We start from the raw sequence: 26,997 nt of genomic DNA, 5'->3' as shown, positions 1-26,997 counted from the left end.
TTATATTTAACTTTTCGTACAGAAGGCTCGCTTATCTTGTGCGCCTTCACTATTTATGTAAAAAAAAATATCTGACAACATATATTGTAGTTGAGGTCAATTCTTCCGGTCAACCCTTCGTATAGATATATCCCTTCTAAAAGTTGAGTGTCAATTTGTCCTTTCTCTCAATTTAGAAAAGTAATTTCTCTTAGAAATAGTCTAAAATAAAATTTACAGATATTTTGAAAGTACTACTACTATTAAACCGCTTCCTTGAATTTGTTTCCTTTTCTTCTTTGGTTCTATAGATATAGATGATGGTGGTATGTCCTACCCACGATTACTACACTGAATACTTGTTACCTCTCTTTTGCTACCTCTCTTTAACACAATTATTGATTAATTTTGCTACCTATCAAGGCTTAGGCGATAAAAAAGAAATTACCTTATATTTTTTTGCCTACAATACTTCTTTCTTTTATGAAAATAATGCAGCTTTGCATTAGTATAATGTAATGAAATCAAAACTTCTCTTGTACTTTTGGGGATCAACTGGAAATACTGTTAATTTCTAATTTCTTTCCCAACTAAGAATACAATACAATCAGAGGAGGAAAAAGGAAGGGGAAAAGGAAAAGAGATATTGTTCATGTAACTTGACCGGGGAAACTATGAGCTAATTTACAACAATCCCAACTCATTTCACCAGTAATTGACTGAGGACAAAAACAGATAACAAGGAATTGCAATTATATCCAGAATGCTTATAGCCTTCTGCTTAGGTTACAAATATACAAAATAGGAGCGCAACATCCCTAGTTACCAATCAGATCGGAAACTTGGCCTTTGCTGTCTTCTATGTTGCCCAAAGATGGTAAATTTTCCCGAATGTTCTTTCCAAGTTTCTTGGCTTCCTGGTCTAACTTCAGTGGTCGTCTCCTCAAGCTCTGAAAACATCCAACTTTGTCAAACGGTGTCTAATTAACATGTATGAGGAATATATTAAGATATTCATACCTCGGAAGCCCATAAGCAGTCACTTGCTTTACGAGGAATTATATGAATATGGGTCTGAACTTGTCATCCAAAAACAAAATTTGTATTAGCATTTTTGTAAGTTATTAGTAGGTAATCAAAGCATAAGAACTAAAGGAAAACTTTGGGGTCAAGCAAATATCTGAAAAATGCTGTCCGAAATTATTTGCACCTACGTGAAAAACAACCTGGCCTGCAGCTTCCCCATTGTTGACTAACAGGTTGAATGAATCTGCATGTTTAGCAACATTTGTGAGTAAACTTATGACAATAATTGAATAGCTTTCCATGAAATATGGATAATATCCACGAGAATAAAAGCGGAGGCCCCCAACTGATAGCACTGTGGTTTGGAATCGATTCTTTTACCAATGTAATGACTACAAAGACATGGTTTCCTAATACTAGCTCTATATTGTACTTGATGCATAAACTTTCTTTGTTAGGACGGAGACATTGGCGGAGCCAAGATTTGAACCTTATGGGTTTAGGATTGTAATCATTTATAGTTACTGGGTTCTAAATTATTAAGTTGTACATATTCAATGAATTTCTTAAGACAAATACATGGTTTGAACGAAACCTACTGGGTTCGACCGAACCCGCATCCCGCACTCTACCTCTGCCCCTGGACGGAGAGTTCAGGATAGTGCAGAATCTAACAAAATATCATTATAACAACAATAATAAAAGAATGCAAGATGATAATGATAGAAAACGCAAATAAAGGAGGCGCAAATTTACTTTCGGTCAATGTGGCCTACGTCCACAAGAGAAAAGGAGCAAATTTACTATATCAAAAAATACAAAAGTAGAGTAAGTACTCTAATTAATCACAAATACCCCGAGAGGAAACCTCACAAAAACACTCACAACTATTTCCCAAAACAACTCTTGCACAAAAGATATTGTTAAAGTGTTTCTTGCTCTCTGAATTGGTGTGTTGTGAAAGAGCAACACTTCTTTTTATAGGAGCAAAACATGGGTACCAAGCACAAATGAGAGAAAGAGAATTGCTCCAAAATTCCTGTCACAAAATTCATTTTTGGCATCCAAGAACGATTGCTAGCCAGGTCTTTGGGACAATAAGGCTTATATGATAGGATGGACCGCACTTTCTGTAAAGCCAAAAGATGGCCACATTACAAATCTTCACCTTGGCATATTTTTGGCTGATATAGTAAATTTGCTTCACCCTTTCTACAAAAGCCCTAATGGGTTAAGAAGGTGTTTGGATTGGCTTAAAATCTGATCAAACCAGCTTAAAAACACTTTTTGGCTTGTTTTGGCGTTTGACAAACTTAAAAAGTACTTTTGCGCCAAATGCTTTTAAGCCAAAACAATTCAAAATAAACCAAAAGCCATTAGTTGATCAGCTTCAATCTATGGCTTTTTAGGTTTGGCAAAATATTTTACTTTGTTATCCTTATACTTTCTTATTATTCCCAAATACCCTTCACTCTACTAAAATCCAGATGCCACTACTTTCATCTTCGCTTTCACCTTCTTCTGTATTCTTGCCTTACCAAACTATCTAATCTGATAAAAACCTAAATTACCAATACAAATTTGAGTTTGATCTACGGACTTGACATTTTAGCCTTGATCTGGAGACACATACATGTTGCTAATATTTATTGATTTTAAGGTTTATTTTTTATTTATAATTGTTTTCTAGCGCAAGGCTTTTTTTTCAAACTTAAGCCAAATTATCAACCATTATACATTTTATTAAATAAATTGTTTCTATTTATCAAAATGATCAATTTAAAACTCAATTAAAGTGAATTAAGACATCACTTAATTTGTATTTGAATGAATCTTGAATTAAAAATCTTGAAATAATCATCATATTTTAGTTTTACCAGATTTAAGGTCATTTTAACAAAAAAACTGCTAATCAACATTTTCTTGTCAAACACATCAACTGCTTATTTTCAGTTTCAACACTTTTATCAATACACGTAACTGCTTATTCAGTTAATCCAAACGGGCTCTAAATCATTTTTCATAAAGTCCAATCAAATTCAAGCAAATCTTGAAATTATTGGAAAAAGCTTCATAAACATGTCAGCAAGGTTGTCTTTGGTGTTGATAACAAAGTGGTATCAGAGTCGTATCTAATTGAATCAGCCCAATAGCCAAAATGGTAGATGTCCTATCACTAGGAAAGTGACACTACAACATATAGTAGCTTTATCTACTATCGAAGCATAATAAATGGCAATGATCGAGGCAATCAAAGAAGCTTTATGGTTAAAGGATCTATTTGTTAAACATAGTTAACCTTGGGGTGGTAATACTACTATTTTATGTGATAGTCCAAGTGTCATCCATTTGACTAAAGATCAGATGTATCATGAGAGGATAAAACATATTGATATGAAGTATCACTTCATTCGATAAGCCATTCTTGAAGGAAAGTCTTTGTTCAAAAGAATCAACACTAGAGACAACCTTGGTGACATGTTTACGAAGCATCTTCTAGTAACCAAGTTCAAGCTTTGCTTGAATCTGATTGATTTTCATGATAAATAATTTAGCCCATCAGGGCTTTTGCGAAGAGGGTGGAGCAAATTTATTATATCTGCCAAAATTAGACCAAGGTAGAAATTTGTATTATGGCCATTCTTTGGCTTTACAAAAAGCGGGATTCATCTCATTATGAGCCCGTCTAGATTGGCTTAAAAAAGTAGCTTTTAAGCACAAGTTCTTAAAAGCACTTTTTAAGTGATGGAGTTGGTTGTATAAATAAGCAGTTACTTGTTTGGATAAAAGTGTTGGAACTGAAAACAAGTTAAAATGTTTGGTAAACAAGTGCTGGTTAGCACATTTTCTATTAAAATGACTGGTTGGATAAATAAGTGATGGAGTTGGTTGTATAAATAAGCAGTTACTTGTTTGGATAAAAGTGTTGGAGCTGAAAACAAGTTGAAATGTTTGGTAAACAAGTGCTGGTTCGCACATTTTCTATTAAAATAACTGAAATATCCTTAAAGTTGTTAACACTATAAAAAAACATATTACTATAATATTTATTCTAAACTAATATGAATACAAAATAATTAATATTATAATTCACTTTCAGTTTAAACTTTAAACTGATCACCTAAGATAATTTTTATAAAAAAGTTGTTGATCTCATTTTTCACCACTTTCAACCACGTAAATTTTTTATTCTTTCTTGAAATTCCAAGCTTGTTGCGGAAACATATGAAATGAATATTACATTTATTTACATAACAAGGGAAATAAATGAATTAACATTTTGGATTAAGCTAAAACTTCAATGCAACCTCCTCAATTTCAAGTTATGAGAGGAGTTAGGCTTAATTATATACCTAAAATAAGACTCAATCTGAATTGTATGATTATTGATATAAAAAGAAAAAGTAGTATGAAATGAAAAGAAAAGGTTGGGTAATACTTTAGGTAATCCCAGCACGATGAGTGGCAGCAGGCAGAAACTAAAAATGTGAAGCAAAACAACAGTTACCATCTGGAGAAGAACGGGAAAGAAAAAGAGTAAAATGAAGAAATACAAGATGGAGGAAGACGCAGGAATGGAGAACAACGGAAAAGAATAGAGTAAAGTTGGGGTTTTGTTGTGAAGGATATTTTTGGAATAATAAAATATTATTAGGGATAAGAGGGTAAAATACTTAGTCAAAGATAGATGGCTTTTAAGCTAAAAAAAATTAAGTTGGGGTTGCCCAACTTCTTGCTTTTAGCTTATTTGGGCTTAAAAGCTATTTTTAAAGTTACCAAACACTAAAACAAGCTAAAGGTGCTTTTAAGCTGGTTTGACCAGCTTTTAAGCCAATCCAAACACCCTCTATATAGGCAAAAGTCTATTTTCCCAAAGACTTGGCCGACAATTACTCTTGGAGCCTGAAGAATGAATTTTGTGGTGGCTGAGTTTTGGAGCATTTTTTTCTCTTTCGTTTGTGCTTGGTGCCCACGTTTTGCTCCTACAAAAGGAGGTGCTGCTCTTTCATTCCAACATAGCAATTCAGAGAGCAAGAAACACTTTAACAATATCAACAATTTGCCTCTCGCTTCCATCCAACTTATTCTCTTTGTGAAATCTAGAGCTCTCTTGTCCTTTTTTGTGTATAATTATGAAAGACGAATAGCATTTAGCAAATGCAAGCAACATTATGCTTGCGTGTTGAGAATCCAACAAAAAATGCCCTGCTTAATGCTAATAGCCTTATTAGCATTTAAAACCACAAGACATGAAAGACTCATTACTCAAAGACGGCGGAGAACTACATTAACAGCATAATTCCATAATCAACTTATCAAGAGCAATTAAGAGAATGATGCACTTCCTCCCCCCCCCCCCCACAAACCACAAAAAAAAGGGATCAAAAGAGGAGAAAAAGTATATCAGAGAAAACATGCCGACAAAACTAACACGATTAATCATCAAGAAACAATTAGCATACCACAACCAGTGGCTTTTATGACTGCACTGCTAATCGCGGGAACTTTTGAGAACATGGAGGCCACAACCTGCAAAATAATGAAACTTTCGCATTAAGAACTTCAGAAAGCATGCAGGCCAGAGGACCAGTTTATCCACACAAAAAATGCAGAATTCAGATCATGTGCTCACAAGGCAGCTGGCCTTGATAATTTAACTAAACCAATAAAATGGAAAAAAAATTATAACACAACCAAATTCTATTTATAAAATGAACATTATCCTAAACAGATTTTCAGAACAGGAAGGGAAAATTGTATCAGGCATAAAATGGTTTTAAAAAAAAGTAAATAAATAATTGGCCACTTCAGGTATGCATAAATTGAACCGTAAGACTGTCAGCTTAATGCAGAATTCAGATCATGTGCTCACAAGGCAGCTGGCCTTGATAATTTAACTAAACCAATAAAATGGAAAAAAAATTATAACACAACCAAATTCTATTTATAAAATGAACACTATCCTAAACAGATTTTCAGAACAAGAAGGGAAAATTGTATCAGACATAAAATGGTTTTAAAAAAAGTAAATAAATAACTGGCCACTTCAGGTATGCATAAATTGAACCGTAAGACTGTCAGCTTAATGTAAATGTCTAATTCAAGTGCAGAAACAGCTGCAAAACAACAGGGTGGATGATGACATCTTGTTGTTAGAACTAATATTTAGACAAAGGAAAATGGGGAGAAGAAGTCACCTATAGACAAGAAGCCTTCTATTTGAGGGGAAGAGAATTTTGACACATACAAGACATTGTCAGATTGAAATGCTCAACAATGAAATAAAGCCCAGACCCAGGAAATTTCTATGCCAAATGCAGCCTATAGCAAGATCCAGACTCATATCCCACTCATTTCCTTTTCTCTCTTAATAAGTTTGTTCAGAACCACTCCAAAAGGTAGCGAATACACCTCCCCATAAGTATTATCACTTAATTATACAAGTTAGATGTGCAGGAAGAAGGGTAAACAATAACATCAGTCAGCAGAAAGATATTCCATTGAAAAACCAAACAGTCTGATGCAGAAGTCAGCAACTTACTGATGGTGGAGTCTCTTTCAAAGAAGAAAAGTGACACTTTGGAATGATAAGCGAGTGCCTGAAGAAAGGGAGTTAAAGGTAAAACACTAATTCAGCTATGATTACCTGTTAAATAAAGATAAATTCCAAACACTTGATGAAATAATGTGACACTGTGATGATTGAAGTGCTAATACAAGATGAGATAGACCTATAATCACATGAAGGAAGGTTATCTCAAGAGACCAACAACCTTTGGGAATCTATGGGGACTGAAGGAAGAACGTAACACAATGGAAGCAAAGTATCAATATAAGTGATACCAACTTGTTAGTTCTTACTGGTGCACTTACATTAGGTTCTGGTATTTGCCAAGAGTCCTTTTACTTGGTATGTAGTGTAAGAACATGTGCTAAAGTTAGAGTCTCTGTTTAAAAAGAATCACTCATTTGTCTTAAAACACATATTATTGAGTTTTACAATGATAAAGGGCCAAAACAAACAGAATAGATATGTAGGGTTTACATAACATAACCCAATGGATCGACAATATTACTTTATCCAAAAATAATAAACCCCAACTAGCTTGGGATTGAAGCGCATTTGCTCTAGTTGTATTTGGAGTCAATACCAAGCTTGCTTCTCAGGAACATTTTCTCAATACACACAAATCGAAAGCAGTCAGAAGTCGGCAAAATGTTTTTGCCTTAATTGCATAAACTATCCGAAAGTATGTATAAGTCTAACAATAGAACTGAGCATAGGTATAAATAGTGTCATTTCAGACATGGATTGTAAAGTTCTCTATGGAAAATAGTTAAATAGTTAAGACTTATGGCCAATCTTCTCTTCTTCTTTTGTTTTTGGAGTAACTATAGCCAAACATAAATTCCCCAAGTGTCCAAATTCTAAATGCATATGGACAAACAGGAATTCTTTTTAAACTGATATTCTTTTGGTGTTTTCATCTTTTTTGGTCAAATATCTCATGTCAAATCGTCAAAGACTACACTAGATAGATTAAATCAGTTAAGTCAATGCATCTTATATAGAGAATACATATCCAATACCAATAGAACAAGAATACGTACAAGATAACGGTTAAAGAAGATACCTTACCCACAACTCAAAGGATTTGTATCTAAGATGCAGAGGCACACATCATCTTCGTAGACCTGTAGTGAAAGCATTTTATGCATGCCATTAGAAAACTAGCATGCACAGAACAGAAACTTTGTATCTTCCACATTTTGTCATGATAAAAGGTCCCGGTCTCGGAAGAGATGCAGCATCACGAGCTAAGTGGTATACAATTAACTTTCGTACGGGATGTAACTCCTATGCCACATAATGGCTGTAGACCTCCGAAAAAAAGACGTGTTTAGAACTGAACATTGAAGAAATCTCAAGAGAAATAAAAGATTCGATGATCTAATCAAATAATATACTATGGTTCCCCCTTATATCCAACACTTTACTAGTCACAGGGGGGAAAAAGTGGGACCTTTTGAAAAAGAATAAGAACTGATGCAAACTATAATCTTAAAAGAATTACACAAATAGCTTTATCAGAGCAGGTTTGAATTATCAAGTCTATCAGTCTAGCAAAACTACAAAACTGATAACAACTTAAGAAGCAACCTTCCTGAAGCCTGTCGAACCAATTGGATTCTTCCTAACAAATCAACAATAGCCATGATTCTATTACTTTCTTCCCCCGAAGCATGCTAGTCTTTTAATCATAAACATACTAATACTTCATATATCAGTCACAATCTAGCTTTGCTGGATATGATTAATGAGTAGAAACCTAAACACGAACTTCACGACTTTCCTGACATTAATAGTTGTACAAGATCTTAGGTCAAAATTTTGCTACTTGGCTTCTACTGCAAGGACAAGTACATGACTCCTGCTATCCCAATGGAGTGGATAACTCCAACCATGGTGAAATTTTCAATGCGGTTATACGGTTAACATACTTATGTACTAAGCAATACACCAATACCCTCTTCATCCCAAAAAGAAATGCAGCATTTGGAGTACTTTGGTTAATGCATCTAATTTTCAAATATTCTAGCATCTTTACCTTAATCTTTTTTAAAATAAAATTAGCTTATCTAAAAACCACTTGTACATAATAGTGCTATAGTAAAAAGAAAAGGCTTTATAAATTCCCAGTAGTAAATACTGTCGTTAATACAGGAGAGAAGGAGTATGTTTGTATTTATTTACGTTAATCTCTGCTTATGTTAATCTAAATAAGGCAAGCAATCCACGTCAAGATGCTTGAATGAGAAATACTGATGCTACTTCAGGTATTACCAGTTTTAGCAGGCTATTCAAATAAGTAATTAAGGACCAACAATACAGGAGATTGAACAATGATCACCGAATAAAGTCCAACTTACAATTGTCACCTAACTTCTCTTAATAGAGTTGGTAAGGCTAGTTAGTCCTAAGCACATGAACAATCCAAGTACAATTTTGAAAAAGGGAGATATAAAATGTGGAAAACTTTTGATACCTTAACTGCGGGTGATTCGCCTCGAACAATCTTACAGAAAATGCATCCATTTTCTGTGTTCTCTGCATTGGAGCTGGAAGTGCAATTGGTAACCACGAGAGGATTGAAGCAATTTGATTTCCGCGGTGAAGTTGCCGGACGAAGATGGGAAGATAAAAGAGCCAGACGACGTCGTGCTGGCGCACTTTTGTCCATTAAAGTAAAAGCCTTTTTGTTGATTATTTGAAACAGAAAAAGAGAGAAGAATAAGGAGGTGGTCGGAATTGTGTAGCCATTGTTTTAGTGGTTGGAGAAGAGGACAAAACTGTGGCCTATTTGCCACGCAAACTGGTGGTTAGCTCCGTCTTATCCACAGATTTGATTTTTTAGGAGGCTGTATTTAGGGTCCACTCAAACCACAAGTCTAGGCCCAAAGACCAATCTAAAAATCAAACATTTGCATAAATAGGATTATTTGTGCCCCGAATGGTTAACATTTGTCCTCGTTTTTTAGAACTTTGCAGAATATACACTTCTGGCCAAAAAACAATTCTAGTGGTGTGTTGTTTTAGTGACGATACCACAAATGTGCAAACTGCAATCTACCAGTGCAACTTACACGCGTCTACTACAATTGATCTAACAGAGGTTTTGAAGATGTTGTTAGCATAAATCATATTTGCTAAGATTTACAAATCACATTTTAGAAATGAAATCTATAAATTGTACTTTGGCAAATGAGATTTATAAACTGTATTGAGATATGCATAAAAATTCTCTCATTCGAGAAGGGTGTTTTACAAGTCGGATTTCCTATATTCGAAATAACGTGCCAATACAAAACACAAGAATAGTGGAAAGATTATTTACCTGTCCAGTGTATAAACAGAAGTGGCATGATAAATTTTGAATTGAGAAGCAGTATTAGTCTTGGTCCCCAAATTTACCGGTGTGCGTCTTATTCATGTTATTACTTAACAACGTTTGATGAGAAACCTTATTGGTAGTAGCTTCTGGTTGGTTGAACTGACTCGTTCGTAAAACCAATTTACTTGTTATGACTGGAATTTCATTGAACTAGTTAAGCACACGTACTGCAAGGTTGCGTTTATGAACTGCTACTGCTAAAAGTAATCTTAGAGTTTATCCTTAATAGCAGGGGCGGATGAGTTTGCCCGCAAGGTTCTTTAAAAATACAATAAGATCAATGTTAAAAATCTTAAAAGTTGAACTCATAAAATCTAAATATGGTGAAGTGAAACCAAGGTACTTGTTAGTAGCTAAAATTTCGTAAATGGAGTTTTTTAATTTAAACTATTTTCAACTATTTACCATCTAACACAAATAATCATCAAGCGTTTTATTAACCAGAAAACAATTTAGATACTTGTATACGGGTAAAACCGAGGCTAATGAGCACCTTGATTTCTCGGTGGGGCAAACGAAGCAAAGACGTAACTACAAGGAATCAGAATCGAAGCTAGGAGCCTCTCGTATTAAGACCCGAACAAAACACCTGCCCTCGGAGCCATCGAGACCACGCCCCCGGATCCGGTTCGAGTTTCAAGACCTCGGAAAGCATTACCAAACGTCCGCACATGATTAACAAAGGGTTGTGATATCCGTGCCCAACCGGATATCACGACGTGGATCTTGGCCCGTATTGGCAGCAGATCAGTGATTAGCGAAGAGGAAGATTTTTACCTTTCTTAGAATTCTACTTAGGATAAAACTCACCTACTATATAAAGGGGAAGTTTATTATTCAATGAGGACACTGTAACACACACATCAAGGCAATATAAACTTGTTTTCTCTATTTCTAAGCTATTCAAAGGCTCTTATTCTTGTTCATAACTATTCATATATATCTTGGCTACGAATCGAAGGCAGATGAATTGTTAAGCCCATAACCGAGCCCGGATTCAATACTACTGCTGGTTTTTCTATCTTTCATTTGCTTATCTAACATTATTAATTACTTGCATCGGATTAACCCATATATCCTTAAAGCCGCGTATAAATTCAATTGTTATCCATTTTAAGGGTAAACAGTTTGGCGCTCACTGTGGGGTTAAGGATAATAGTGGTAATTTGATACAAATTTCCATAACACACTTTGTTTTACACTTGTTCTTTGAGATTTTAATTTCGGGAAAAATGTCAAACTCTCAGTGTGCTCACTTGAACGTTGATGCTGAATCTGACCATCACGGCGAAAACAACAGTATAGTGCCTAACAACGAGGTGCCCCTGCTGATCCCAACGGAGTCCCAGTTGCAGACCCAGTCGACGCCAACTCACATGTGGCCATCGACGCCAACCTGCTGACCAACCCTGAGAACAGCGTTCATGGCGGAGCCCGTCCAATGACTGGCGATATCCGAGGTTGCGGTAAATGGAGTCCTAGTCCAGGAAGAGGAAGGTACGCAATTTCATGTTTACTATGTTAGTAGAACTCTAGGCAAGGCCGAAACAAGGTATCCTCACTTGGAAATATTAGCGCTCGCTTTGTTAAGCGCCTCCAAAAAGTTAAAACCGTATTTTCAATGCCACCCCGTATGTGTCGTAACCTCTTACCCACTAAGGAACATTATGCACAAACCCGAGCTCTCGGGCCTGTTAGCCAAATGGACCATAGAAATTAGCGGGTATCATATCGAATATCAACCTCGAACCACCATCAAATCACAAATTTTGGTGGACTTCGTAGCCGACTTCACGCCGGCCTTAATACCCGAAGTCGAAAAGGAATTGTTGTTAACCTCGGGGACTTCCTCGGGAATCTGGACCCTCTTTACGGACGGTTCCTCGAACGCAAAGGGGTCCGGACTCGGCATCGTGTTGAAGCCGCCTACGGGTAATGTAGTTAGGCAATCTATTAGAACTGTAAAATTGACCGAGTATGAGGCCGAGTATGAGGCCATGATTGCAGGTCTCAAATTGGCTAAAAGCCTTGGGGCCGAGGTGGTCGAAGCTAAGTGTGATTACCTCCTTGTGGTAAATCAAGTCAATGGGACGTTCGAAGTAAAAGAGGAATGAATGCGAAGGTATTTAGGCAAATTACAGGTAACGCTGCATCAATTCAAGGATTGGACCCTACAACACGTGGCCCGATATTAAAATAGTGAGGCTGATGCTTTGTCTAACTTGGGGTCATTGGTTGATGACGATGAATTCAGCTCGGGAACAGTCGTACAGCTTATGAAATCGGTAGTGGAAGAATTTCATGCCGAAATAAACTCAACAAGTTTAACTTGGGATTGGAGAAACAAATACATAGACTATTTGAAGACTGGGAAGTTGCCCTCGGATCCTAAAGAATCGAGAGCTCTACGCACGAAGGCGGCCAGGTTCAACATGTCCGAAGGGGCTCTATTCAGAAGAACATTTGACGGCCCGCTCTCCATATGCTTGGGGCCGGGAGATACCAAATATGTCTTGAGAGAAGTTCACGAAGGCACCTGCAGAAACCATTCGGGGGCAAAATCTTTGGTTCCAAAGATAATCAGGGCCTTCTATTACTGGATCGACATGGAGAAAAATGCAAAGGACTTTGTACGAAGGAGTGACGACTGTCAAAGACACGCACCGATGATCCATCAACCTGGAGAGCTACTATATTCGTTCTTGTCCCCATGGCCATTCATGAAATGGGGAATGGACATCATCGGTCCCCTACAGTGGGCACCTGGTAAGGCTCAATTCATAATTTTTATGACTGATTATTTTTTTAAATGGTTCTAAGCTCAAGCGTTCGAGAATGTCCGAGAAAAAGAAGTCATTGACTTCATTTGGGACCACATAATATGCCGTTTCGGGATACCGTCCGAGATCGTGTGTGATAATGGAAAGCAATTCATCGGCAGCAAGGTAAACAAGTTTTTTGAAGACCACAAGATTAAAAAGATACTATCCACACCCTATTACCCTAGTGGGAACGGATAAGCAAAATCTACAAACAAGATCATACTCCAAAACTTGAAAAGGATGTTGATCGATGCCAAAGGGAAATGGAAGAAAATTTTTCCTGAAGTCTTCTAGGCATACCATACAACTTCAAAGTCTAGTATCGGGGCCACCCAGTTTTCATTGATCTACGGTGCCGAAGCATTAATACCGATCGAAGTGGAAGAACCGAGCCTCATGTTCCAATATGTGACCGAGGAATCGAATGGTGAGTCCATGAGTACGAGCCGGAACTATTGGATGAAAGACGAGAGGCCGCCCTAGTCCGGTTGGCTGCCCAGAAACAGCGAATAGAAAGATATTACAACCGAAGAGCCAATCTCTGACACTTCAAGATCGAGGACTTGGTGTTAATAAAAGTAATACTGCATACCCGAAACCCGAACAAGGGAAAGTTGAGACCGAATTGGAAAGGACCATATCGAGTCGTCAGAATTACCGGCAAGGGCTCGTACAAACTCGAAGCGGGAAATAGTGCACCGCTACCGAATAACTGGAACGTGACATACTTAAAGCGGTACTACTGCTAAGGTACGATCTCATTTACTTTTTTATAATATTATGAATCGGTCTAACACTGGCAGGCAATAGCCAAAGGAAAATATGACTATTAGGTCTGAAAGCACACATTGCACTCTTTTTCCCTTGAACCGGTTTTGTCCCAAATGGGTTTTGCGGCAAGGTTTTTAATGAAGTAATAGTAAAACGTGCTAACTTAGATTCGAAGATCGGTTTTAAATCGGAGTCGATGGGCGCATCAACAATATTCGAGCCCTCTCAAGATCAACCTCGAATATTGGGGGCCATCACCCTCGAGTTACAGTTCTTAGCAACGAAAGAAGGAAACTTTGTACTTGAACAACTTAGACTCGTTGGTTAGGATTTATTGTAAGGGCCAAACGGTCAAGTGAACCGTGCCCTCGTAGGCCACCTTAGCCATAATACAAGATTTTACATGCTTTTGATCATGTACTTTACACACCGAAATGAAAGAAAGTTTCCACCATGCTATTAGGTATTTTGCATCTTCAAACATAGAGCCTAAGGGCTACCCCTATTCGGGGACTATCGAGCCCAAGGTCTACCCCTAATCGGGGACTGTTGTCCGAAATAAGTTCGGGCTACCAAATCCCGGACGTACAAAACCTATTTGGTAGTTCCTAAACACGAAAGGCTACGGCCACCCCAAAAAATGGCTCGGAGACGTCCGAAGCTCGTAATCAGAACATAAGGCCTTTATAAAAATTCAAAACCTGCTAAAAAGTTACCCACGGCAAAAGTATCGTCTAAAATCACTTAATCATCTTGGGAAAACTGCCGGTCATACTGAGTTTTCAAGGCCTCGAGCAAATAAAGTTGCATCGAAGTCGGGCTCTATTCGAACATATGAAAAACGAACGACTTATTACTACATTTGAAGTTATGCTAAGGTATCAGAAATATTTGCAATAATAGAGATTATGAAAAGATGCTAAAAAAGTAGAGACTTGAAATTGCCAGAAAGGGAATTTTTATATATTCCAGAATGTATTTACAAAGACCCAACAAAAATGGCCTCAAAATAAATAAATAAATATACACAAGACAAAAACTAAAAAAGTTCTAAGGCATTCATGCTTGATCTTCACCGGGGCCCGACTCGTTGCCAGAACCATCGGAGCCTTCGGACCCCCCAGAACCCTCGGAACCTTCAGGCTCGAAGTTTCTTCGCCTCAGCCTCAAGCTTTATTGCTTCCTCGATCTCGGCCGACAGGTCGAAGCCTCGGGCATGGGTTTCTTCAAGGGTATCCCTTAGAGACATCCGTCTCACATATTCGACATTGGTCTTCAGGCGGGCCTCGGTTGCTTCGACATCGGTCTTGTATTGCGCCACCATCTCCTCAGCATCGATAGAGGCTATCTCCAGCTTAGACTTCATTGCCTCGTGCTCTCTACCGAGGGTGTCCCATTCTGCGACAGTCGAGCTCTACTGTGCTCGGAGATCTTCATTCAGCTGAGCCTGCTTGTTAGCTTTCTCTTTCGCCACCCGAAGTTGAACCTCTACTGATGTCAGCTTTGCCTGGTCGGTTTCCTTTTTCGAAGACTGCAGATCCATCTTACTCTTTCACCCATCAGCCATGGCTTGGATCTCGTTTATCTCCTTTCGGAGTTAGTCGACCTGGTAGATCTTCTGTTGGACTTGCGAGGTTTTATCGTTAGCCACTACAACTAGTTTCTTGTTTCTAACTTCAAAGACCTTTACCTTTTCGACCAAGTCGGCATGTTCCCACTTCAGGGCCGATTCTTCCTTCTGAGCCCTATCCAGCTCGGCCTGAAGGTCCTTGACGGTCCTGTCTTGTTGCTCGCTGAAGAGCTTGTACATATCCTTCTTTCGAGCCTGCTCCTTGAGCTCGAGCTGATTGACCTCGACATCGTACCGGGGGAAGCTCTCGTGGTGAAGTACCGAGACATGCAAAATAATGAAAGTCGTGAGAGATATCAAAACCTAAGTAAAATTCAAAGAAGACGTAATGATGCCTTACCCAGTTCAGCGCCTGCTGCGCCTCATTGAAAAGACACGACACGTCCACCTAGTTCATTTTTGCATGGACCTCCTCGGTCACCAGGCATTGGAGGTAGCTGGCTACTCCCATGGGAGCAGATAGAACCCAGGAGCCCTCCAGGACAGTAAGAATAATCGATCTCTTACGACCGGGGTCCACACTTGGAGCGGGAAACTAATTAATCAATTTTGGGCTCGAACTCGACCCACTAGCTTCCGAAGATGTATCCTTCTTCGAGACTTCCAGGTCGCCCAGCCCGAAAAAATCTTCCAAAGTGGATAAGTCCACACCATCAAAGAAAGAATGAAAGGGATCGTCCGTGCCATAAACCCCTTCATTGTACTTCTCTTTTCCTGCTTGGGCCTCCTCAAGCATGGACTCGGTATAGAAGGGTGTCCCCATAACTTCTATTACACGGGCGCTTCCTTCGGAGGGAGCCGACGTCTCGGGGGGTCTCACCCCCATTCTCCATATCGGCTTCCCGAGTCTGAGGGAGGTCGGCCTCATGAATCTCCCCCTCGGCCGCCGCCTGCTCCCCGGGAGGGGTCGATCCATGAGAAATAAAAATATCGTCTTCTTCCGACTCATTCCTGAGCCGGAGAAGCGAGTCGGAATCTAGCACCCGGGAGCTGGTACTCTTCTTGGGCTTGCGAGCCACCCTCTTCTTTGGCTTCACCTCGGGACCTAGGGAGCCTGAAGGTCTTCTTTTCCTCTTCTTCTTTTCCCCCGCGGTAGCCCTGGACTGTCCTGTAATGGAGGGATCAATGGACAATGATATGTCCTCACCCCGTTCCAAAGACCTAAGCTCGGTGGTCTTAGGAAAACCTATAAAAGAGAGAAGATAGGTCAGTATGATGTGAGTTAAGAGCACGATAATAACTATTCGAGGGAGAATGTTACCATGATAACGGGCCTCCCATCGGCCCTTCGAAAGCCTGCGCCATGAGCGCTCGAAGTATGACATCTGTTTGCAGATGCCTTCAATCCACTCCTTAAGCCGGGGAACCGCATTTGGAACCCGGGCAACAGCTGCATAACCACAAATTCAAATGATGAGAAAGAAAATGAAGAAAAATTGACACTTAAAAAAGGGCTACACTTACGAGACGCATTCCACTTCTCGGGGAATGGCATAAACTCAGAAGGGATCAGATCTTCGGTCTTCACCCGAACGAAGTACCCCTACCAACCTCGGTCTCAGTTTCATCAATACTCGAGAAAGGAGCCTTGCTTGCCCGACGAGTAAGCTTGATTAGTCCCCCTCAGAAAATTTGAGGAGACTGAGCAGGTGGTCGATGGTGAACCGACGAGACTCGGTGTTATTCACAAAGTAATGGAGGAGTATCACGATCCTCCATAGAGACGGGTGGATTTACCCAAGGCACACCTTGTATCTCTTGCAAAAATTCAAAAAATAATCAGGTCTACCGGGCCCAATGTGAAGGGGTAAGTGTAAACACTTAAATACCCCCCCACGTGGGTAGTAATAGTATCCTCAAGCTCGGGGACTACTACGTCTTTGACTTCCCATTTACAGTCCTCTCAGACTGCGGGAATGACGTCTTCGGTAATGGAGCATATATACCTCGATACTCCTTTACCCTGGTCCTGTTTGGAAGAGGGTTTCTCAACCTTGAAATCGTACGCAATTGAACAGCTCCCGGGGAATAAACATTTTCAAGAGGATCTCGGGAGTCGGTTCGGTGGAAGCCACTTTGGGAGCAGTCGTCTCGAGAACAACTATTTTGGGAGCTACCGCCTCAGTACCAACGGCCGGTTGGGAAGATGAAGAGACAGCCTGCTGAGGGACTGACTTGGAAGTTTTTTCCTTTACTATCTAAGAAAGTTTGAAGATTTAAAGAAAAAGTATGGAGGTTTGAAGGAACAAGTTTGAAGGCCGAAGAATAGAGTATGAAGATTCGAAGAAAATCTGGGTAAGAACCTAAGAACAACTATGAGAATTTGAAGATCAAGGATGAATATATGAAGGTTTGAAGGAACTTGGTGATCGCTAAAGAATTCGAAGGTAGAAGCTTGATCGGAAAGTGGAAAAAGAACAGGGGATAAAAGCTTTTATAGGGGAAGTATATGACGCTTCACATTCGGAGGCAACCAGCCGATGGTTGACATGTATCTGAAGTCAGAGTGACGCGACTGATGGGATGTTTCAACTTCTTCGTGGTTTCGGTTGTAACGTATGGAGGAAGGAACCGGAGAACATCTATCGTTTCGCATCGTTTCGGCAAACCTACTCTATGAGAAACGAGGAGACTATCTGTATACAGGTAAAATTGAGGCTAATGAGCACCCTGATTTCTCGGTGGGACAAACGAAGCAAGGATGTAACTAAAAAGAATCAGAATCGAAGCTAGGAGCCTCTCGTATCAAGGCCCGAACAAAACACTTGCCCTCGGAGCCATCAAGACCACACCCCCGGATCCGGTTCGAGTTTTAAGACCTCGGAAAGTATTACAAAACGTCCGTGCACGATTAACAAAGGGTCGTGATATATGTGCCTAACCGGATATCACAACGTGGATCTCGAGCCGTATCGGCAGCAGATCAGTGATTAGCGAAGAGGAAGATTTTTACTTTTCTTAGAATTCTACTTAGGGTAAAACTCTCCTACTATATAAAGGGGAAGTTTATTATTGGCAAAAAGGCCTCGTAGCCACTTGAACTTGCACCGATTTTTCATCCTAGTAAATAAATTTAGGAAAGTCCCATTTTAACATCTCAACTCGATAGAACGAGTATTAATAAACACCATTGACCATTGACCAAGCTTATGTGGCAGTGGTATAACTGACGTGGCAAAAATGCGTGCCTATCACCGTAAAAAAATGCGTGTATGTAATGGTTATGATTTAAAAAATACTTACTAAATAAAACAAAAATTTTAAGCTATTAATTAAAATGGGAAAGTTAAAAAGAATGAATTACAAAAAAGCTTTAATTCCATTCTTTATTTTTTGCAGGTTCCCTCCATAGTCCATCCCCCCTCCCCGCCCCCTCCTTCTTCTTCCCCACTCCCCCATTGCTTTCACAGTAGTCCCAGATTCCCCTCCCCTCCACACTTTCTCCCCCTCCCCCCTCCCCCTCCCCCCATTCTCCCCCTCCCCCTTTTCTTTCACACTATTTTCTAGCACAACTTTTTCGTGACCTCCTCTCCCCCACTTTGCTCATTCTTCTTTTATTGATTATCTTGTCTCGAATTTCATAGAAATCAATTCGAGAACCTTGCAGAATTCATTTTGGTTCCCTATTTAGAGGGGTTTAGTTTGAGAAAATATTTTAGCTGCTAGGTTTGTTGGACTTCGGGCAGAAGTAATCGGGCTTTTGGAAGGTGTTCAAAGAAAAATCTTGATATTATTTAGGCAAAAGAAAAATGGTGTTGGATGTTTTATGGAGAGTCTCAATTCTATCAAAAATTCATAAACTATAGAAGTTGAAATAATAGCTCAAATTTGTAGCAGCAATGGCAACTTCATAGAGAGCTGCGAAAGGGGTGATGGAAGCCCGCAAGTTTTTTTTAGTTGGGGGGGGGGAGGGGAGGGGGGAGAGGTGGTTGAATTTGGAGTTCTTTTATATATAAAATAAAAATAAATGACATTTATCTGATGTGGACGCTGATGTGTATTGAGCAACACGCATTGAGAAAGTGCTTATTAATACTCGTTCTATCGAGTTGAGGTGTTAAAATAGGACTTTCCTAAGTTTATTTACCGAAATGAAAAATCGGTACAAGTTCAAGTGGCTATGAGGCTTTTTTGCCTATATTATTCAATGAGGACACTGTAACACGCACATCAAGGCAATATAAACTTATTTTCTCTGTTTCTATGCTATTCAAAAGGCTTTCTTCAATCGGCAAGGGAAGTTGATAGGGCTTTAAGAGATAGGGACGCAAGCACAGCGGTAAGAAAAGGTCACTCAGTGAATCGGTGGATCACACACTTGGAGACAGGGACAGGGGCATGCCTGACTCTTTAGAAAGTATACAAGTGTTGAAAGAGTGAAGTTTGGGGACAACGATAAACGTGAGGAATGTCACCTTCGCGCTCTTATTCTTGTTCATAACTATTCATATATATCTTGGCTACGAATCGAAAGCAGATTAATTGTTAAGCCCACAACCGAGCCCGGATTCAATACTACTGCTGGTTTTTCTATCTTTCATTTGCTTATCTAACATTATTAATTACTTGCATCGGATTAACCCACATATCTTTAAAAACGCGTATAAATTCAATTGTTATCCATTTTAAGCGTAAACAATATTGTATTTCTTACAAGTTTAAAAGGATTCTTTTTAAAATTCATTCTACTTCATCACTTTTCCGTCGAAAATTGAGAAATACATCCGAGGGTGCGACAGACGGTTTTTGATCGGGGAAGATATATCGGAAAAATAAAAAATATTTTCCAAACTGACTATTGTCTATATTAGTGAACATAAATTCTATTCAAAATGCAACGTACAAATCGTATCCAAGATAAGCAATTAACACCTTCCACCTACTCTTTCTCTTATGTTTTAGAGCTTTTTTTCACTTTTAGCCAGCGCCAGAAATTATTTATATTCGATAGTCGAAAAAGTGTATAAAATTTATATAATTTTTATATATAATATACAGTATATATATGTGTATATATATATATATATATATATATATATATATATATATATATATAAAATATATATTTTTCGACTATTATTTTGAGAGCGCCTATATATTGTCGTTTTTCCTATGTTTTATCCTTAAGCATGGGCGGCTCAACCAAGTGAGGGGCCTGAAGCCAAACTTTGATAAGAGGCCTTAAATATTTTTAAAAGAAAAAGTACTTCGTAAATATTTTAATTGAAGTCTATTTTCTTAGCTTTTAATGATGCAAAGTTATCAATAATTTTTTATAATCGATTTCTCCTAATAATTCTTTTTTAGTTGATAATATAGAAAATCCAATTAATCTCTCCCGAGACATTATCAATTTTAGATAAGATTTATCTATTTTAATTTTGAAAAATTCTTTGTAGACGCAACAGTTACAAGAAATGTTAATATTACTCTACAAGCAATATATATTAACATTTAAAAAGAATCAAGCCTTTTTGATGACATATTTAAATTGTAATCCCTATGTCTCAATATATGTTGCACCATTTGACTTGGCAAAGAGTTTCAGAAAAAAAAGTAAGACTTTTAAATTTTATGGTTTAAGACAAACCTTACACATTTGTGTAGCTAGAAATTATTACATTAAAGGCAAAATAGAGATTTTATAGTTAAATTAATTCTAAATATATAGATCTGATATTTTTTGGGATAGACTGAAAAGGAAAGACAAATCAAAAAGGAAAGAGCACCACATAAACTGAAATAGAAGTAGTAATAAATGTATAAAAATGATCAATCTGGAGTTATTATTAGTAATAAATCAAAGTTTCTTTTTCCTTTTTATTAAAAAAAATTATAACTTTTTTACTTTAAAATGCTCAATTTTTTCTAAAAAATATTTAATTCATAAATCTCTACCAGTAAAATATGAGTCCCCAAAAATTCGGGGGCCTAAAGCATTGGGAAAATGACACTGTATAGCTGCTCTCAAAATAATAGCCGAATATATATATATATATATATATATATATATATATATATATATATATATATATATTTTACGTATGTTACATATAAAAATTATACAAATTTTATACAGTTTTTTAGCTATTAAATATAAATAATTTCTGGCGCACGCTAAAAGTGAAAAAAGCTCTAAAACATTTGCTTTACTAGCCTTATGGTTACTCCAAAAGTTTTGCAAGTACGTTTATAATTTGGGTTTTTTTCATTCATATACACTATTTGAAATTTTATTATGAAAAAAGTTCACGTTTTGGTATTTACCCGACCTAAACATATTTTAGTTACAAAATATATACAATCCACCTTAAAAGGCTCCCAATCCATTATTTGTTCCTTCAATCAAGGGATTTAGTTACACCCTTTTTCTTTTTTCTCTCCTCTTCTCTTTCCTTATTTTTCTGCAACTGAATTTTAGCTCAAAATTCAATTTGGTATGTGTTCAAATTCATATATCATAGAGCATCAAATTGATTGAGAAAGTATAAAGCATCTATTCAACTGCTTTTATCGATCGGATTACTTATCTTCTAGATACAATAAAATATGCGCTGGAGCTAAGAGAAATCTATTGGAGTAATACAGTATCACATTATGGCCTTCTCACCGAAGCAATAGATTCGACTACAGGAGAAAATTCGGCTATCAAATTTTAACTAATATTCAAAGATAAATTACTTCTCGCTCAAATATTTCGATCAAAGAGTATTGAACTGCAAAATCTCAATCAATAAGAATTTGACAATTGCCGCATTACAAGCATCAGTATAAGCGGAGCAGCTGAACTTAAGCACAGAATTCAATTCGTTTCGCTTTTGAATTCATATAACTTTGTGCACTAAACTGATATGAAAATGACAAAAGTTTCGGCTTCAAAATTCTTTTCCAATCGGATTACCTGTTTTCCAGATATACACAATACAAATTTGAAACTCGAGTTATCTACAACTTATCTACAACTTACCTACACTTTCATACATTATTTCTATCTAGTTATATACAACTATAATATCATACTACTTAAATACAATTTTTATACAAAGTTTATACAATATGTCTTTTGTATATTTTGTATCTGATTTATACATAGTAAAAATAAATTTCATACAACTAATTATATATTATACAACTTATCTACAACTTATCTATAATTTTCATACATTATTTCTACTCAGTTTTATATAACTACAATATCATACAACTTAAATACAATTTTTATACAATATTGTTCAATTTTCATACAATATTTAAACAAAAAAATATATATAAATAATATAATACAATTTGTCTATAATTTTACTACAATTTCGTAAGTATAATGTATGTCATGTCTTCTTCTTCTTCTTCTTCTTCTTCTTCTTCTTCTTCTTCTTCTTCTTCTTCGACGACGAGTTTTAATATGAAATTCAGCCAAAATCAAGTTTAATCTTCACCAAAACACCCTCAAAATTGAGATATAAACTCCAAACAATATTTTCAGTTGTTTGCAACAACACCCAATCCAAACAAATAATGGTTTTTAAAAATTCAAATTCGAATTCAAAGCTTCAAAGCTTATTAATGGCTGTCAATGATGGAATTGCTGCTCTCTTACTGGAATTAGGGTTGATCTTTGAAAGTGATTTCTTCTTCATTGAAAGTTAAGCAAGCAACAGGCATTAATGTAGGTGTGTGGTAGAGTATTTAGAGCTTGAATCTATAAAAATGGAGAGGGATTTTTGAAGAAGAGTGAAAAAATATAGAGGGATTTTTGAAGAAGAGTGAAAACAAGCGTTAATGGAGGGAGATACTGAAGATACGTGGGGGGGGGGGAGAGAAAAACGTGAGGGAGTGGGATATAGACGTTAGAGTGATTTTAGAATTTAATTATTATCATTAAATGCCTAAAAATGTACATAATTGGTAATTTTGTGTGTGTGTATATATATATATATATATATATATATATATATATATATATATATATATATATATATATATATATTATGTAATTAGATTAAAACTTGAGTAGAGAGGATAATAAAGTTTGAAATAGTATATAGAAATGTAAAAATTCCTTTTTTGTATTATCTTAAAAACAGCACACCACTACAATTGTTGAGCCAAAAGTGCACAAACTAAAAGTGTTGAAATTCAACATTTGAAACCGATGATATATTGAAAATAACCTTATAATAAATTTATATTTTTCAAATTATTTCTTATTAATTTAATATTTTTCCTTTTTCTTTTCTTTTTTCTTTTTATTTCTACTATACATTTATCCTCTTTTTTATTTTTATCATATTTTTATTCTCTTTCTCCTATTCCTAAGAGTAGATTTTAAATTTATATAGGATGATGTATTTTAACATGTTTAAATTATCATATAAATAATAAGTAATACTAAACACTCAATATTATTGCTTTGGAATAACTAAATTTTTTATTAATTAGAATTTTTAATTTATATTTATATTTACATTTTATATTTTAATTGAATTTAATCTAATAAATATTTAAATTTATCTTTCTTTTCTAAATAATACTAATCGCAAATTAAACCTAAACTGTTCTTTTTTGTGATTTGATACTTAAAAACGCTTATTTAAAAGATTGACCAAACACAATGAGTTTGCAAAAAACACTACTCAAACGAATTGACCAAACACAAACGGTTGTTTTGCAAAAGTATTTTTTCAAAAAACACTTTTAAATAAAATTATTTTTCAAAATAAGCAGTTTTTGACAGTTTGGCTAAACGGACTCTAATAAAGATGAGATTTTACTGTCCGTATAGTTCTCTCTCTTGTCTCTGTCCTTTTTTACAGTATAATGACATTTTACATGAAAATGGACTTGGCAACAACGAGAAGGAAATGAATATTAAATTAAATGATTCTGGTGAAACTGAAATCCTGCGGTCTCTATTTACTATACTTCTTTCCAATGTCAGTCTTAGTTATGGGCAATTAAAACAGACAAACCATTCCATTTAAGAAGTGATTGAATTTTTCACTTCCAACAATATTTGTTGGCAGCATTCTTTCAAAGTGACTACCTCGAGTTATTGAGCGATAGCAGACACATAAATCTAAATGCAAGACATATATCTTGTTATTATTAGTCAAGTATAAATGCTAGTACTAATTTTCTTTTCTGTATAAGAGTTACGTACTTGTTACACTGCTTAAATAATGAGTGTATCTTCTATTACCAGTTCTACTTATTCGAAATAATATGCATGCATGGTAATGAGGTGGGCAGAAAAGGTGGAGAGGTTGATAACGGGCGAAATAATAGTGTATTTGACTTAGCGGCGAAGGCAAGCAACTTGTTGCAGCAATGCTGGTTGTACAAGTACAACACTTCTAACTAATCAAACATAACAAACTATTTTTCTAAAATCTGCTGCTCAATAGGGCTACATAGATCAGGGCCCAACCTATGCGCTTTTATTTGTGTCTAGCTCTGTGTCATGCCACGAGAATAACTAAGTTCACAAATTTCATATTTTTCAAAAAAGTTCTTAAGTTATTAATCTAATATTAATGATGTAAACATCAATTTATATTCTCGGTGCAATTTAGCTGATTGTAAAAAGTTAATTCTCTGATTTTTCAAATTACCTAATTAAGTTTGATAAGAAAAGTTACGTGTTTGAGGGTAACTTAATTTTTCTTCAAGTAGGTTAACGTGCCTTAAAGAATCTTTCGGCATAAAATTTTAACTCATTCAATTTTTTTTTATTTAAATTATTTTTTCGAAAAAGGCCAACTTCATTTTTTATTTTGCAAAATCAACTTAAACACATCGAGATTGGGGTTGAGGGGTTTTCTACAGTTGAAGTAGGGTTCAAACTTCAAACCCCATCCCTTAAAGTGTCCTTGAAGTATTGAATTTGGTACAATAATATCCTCCTTCCACCTTTTCGAATAAAAATGCACCTACTGTTTAAGTTCTGGCTCAACCATGCCCCTATTGCTAATAGCCTTTCAATTGAAAATTTTTAATCCCCGCATAATTTTTATTGGCCGAACTCAAAGACCATCCCTAAACACTAACCCACCCTTAACCCGCCCCGTTACCGACCCACCCTCCTTTAATTCGTTTTAACCCAGTAAAACAGGGAAAACTCACACGTAACTCGTAAGGGAGCAAGAAGAAGAATCGGAATTATTTTTCAAGAACAGGGAAAGCTTACTCCTACCCTTTTTCCTTTTTGTCCCCTAAATTTCTTAAGAAGTTGACTGTCAAAGGCATAAAAGAAAACTCACGTAAGGGACAAAGATTGCAGTTGTAAGATGAAAGCCTTTTTTTCTGGTCTTATTTTTTAAATTGATCATCTGGTCTCTATCAATCTTCATTCTTCAGAGTAGCTTTCACTTTCCTTGGTAAAATATTAGCTTCCACAAAGAAGGCAGAGAATTTCATATGAACACTCCAGTTAGCAAGAAGGTCGGCAGTGCTATTGGCTTCTCTAAATCAATGTGAGAAAGTGTAGTCCCCTGCTACTTCTTTCCACTGTATAAGTGTTTCCAGACATTAAAGCTAGGAAATGAAGGAAATTGAACATTAACATTTTCAGATTAGCTTTGAGTGGTTGACTTTTTCCATCTTCCATATCAATTATGGAGAGAGATCAAAGGTATTGTTGTGTGTTTTGGAGCGAATAATTGCTTAATGGGAGATGAGAATTTGAACCCTAATGAAAAGAGGAAAAAGAAGAAGAATTGGTGAAAGAACTTGTTTTACTGGGTTAAAATGAATTAGAGGGGCGAGTCGGTAACGGGGCGGGTTACGGGTGGGTTAGTGTTTAGGGTCGGTCTTTAAGTTTAGCCAATAAAAATATTACACGTGAATTAAAAAAAAAATTAATTTTTAAAATTGAAAGGCGATTAGAAATAGGGGCATGATTGAGCAGAAGTTAAACGATAGATGCATTTCCTTTAAAAAAAGATGGAAGGACGGCATTATTATACCAAATTCAATACTTAGTGGCACTTAAGCCCTTTTTCCGTTAAAACAATCGAGGTTGCAAAAACTTGGAAAAGAAATTTACAAACTTTGCTTTTAGAAAATTTCAAACAATTAACGCCACCAATTACGAATTTCTTAGTGGAGTGGAAAATGCATTTGACGGGCGAGAAAGAGGGAGTGAAGTGATTGTTGCCCCTCTCCATGACCACGTATTGAACGGCTAGATACGGCACATGACCAAGTTTCAATGTAACTTGTTTGACCAGAAAATAATTTTCTAAGACAGAGCTAGTCTCACTACGGCGTTTGGTGAATTCTAATTACTAGTGAGATGCTTTTTTTTTTATTATTTTATATAAAAACGTTTTAAATTTTGATTCCCTTGTCTCGAGACCCGGGCGACTTGACTTTAAGTGCTATTGATGTCATATTTTATTTCTTTTAAGCTTAAAAGTTTGTATGTCTATCCGTCTATGAGGTAGAATCGAGGAAGGTAGAGTATATATTAGTATTAACACTAACCTACTGCACAGGAACAAATTCTAATCTTATGTACGAGCAAACTTTTACATAGAAAAATTAATTGACAAGTTCCTTGATGCTTGAAAAAACTGGACCGTGGGACGCCTCGGTTTTCGATGAAGTAATCGGAGCAAGAGACGTGATTGCAAGGAATCGGAATTGAGGCAAGTATCCCTCAAGTCGGGGTCCGGCAAAACACCAGCCCTCGAAAGTATCGGGGCCACGACCCCCAGGTTCAATTCGAATCCCAAAAACCTCAGAGAGCATTACCAGATAATCGAGCATGACCAACAAAGGGTCGTGATATCCGTAACGAGCCGGATGTCACGAC

General features: G+C 36.7%; 1 protein-coding gene across 3 annotated transcripts; it reads right to left on the bottom strand.

Moving 5' to 3' along the window:
• Positions 1-533: 533 nt before the first annotated feature.
• On the bottom strand, positions 534-9,554 carry LOC107831354 (adenylylsulfatase HINT3). 3 transcript variants are annotated; one of them, XM_075237665.1, is made up of 7 exons: positions 9,054-9,554; positions 7,646-7,701; positions 6,548-6,605; positions 5,469-5,535; positions 1,206-1,249; positions 1,000-1,053; positions 534-929 (listed from the first exon to the last, which is right to left on the bottom strand). In XM_075237665.1, exons 1-7 carry the CDS (start codon positions 9,246-9,248, stop codon positions 798-800), a joined length of 606 nt encoding a protein of 201 aa, XP_075093766.1. In that variant the 5' UTR covers positions 9,249-9,554; the 3' UTR covers positions 534-797. The 3 variants fall into 3 exon arrangements, with proteins under 3 accessions (XP_075093766.1, XP_075093765.1, XP_075093767.1); XM_075237664.1 differs by having other exon boundaries at positions 1,194-1,249; positions 9,054-9,499; XM_075237666.1 differs by lacking the exons at positions 6,548-6,605; positions 7,646-7,701 and having other exon boundaries at positions 1,194-1,249; positions 9,054-9,549.
• Between the last annotated feature and the right edge of the window lie 17,443 nt (positions 9,555-26,997).

Source organism: Nicotiana tabacum, chromosome 19 (genome assembly GCF_000715075.1).
Source record: "Nicotiana tabacum cultivar K326 chromosome 19, ASM71507v2, whole genome shotgun sequence".
In the NCBI taxonomy this organism is placed as follows: Eukaryota; Viridiplantae; Streptophyta; class Magnoliopsida; order Solanales; family Solanaceae; genus Nicotiana; species Nicotiana tabacum.
This window is presented reverse-complemented; position numbering and strand designations above follow the sequence as displayed.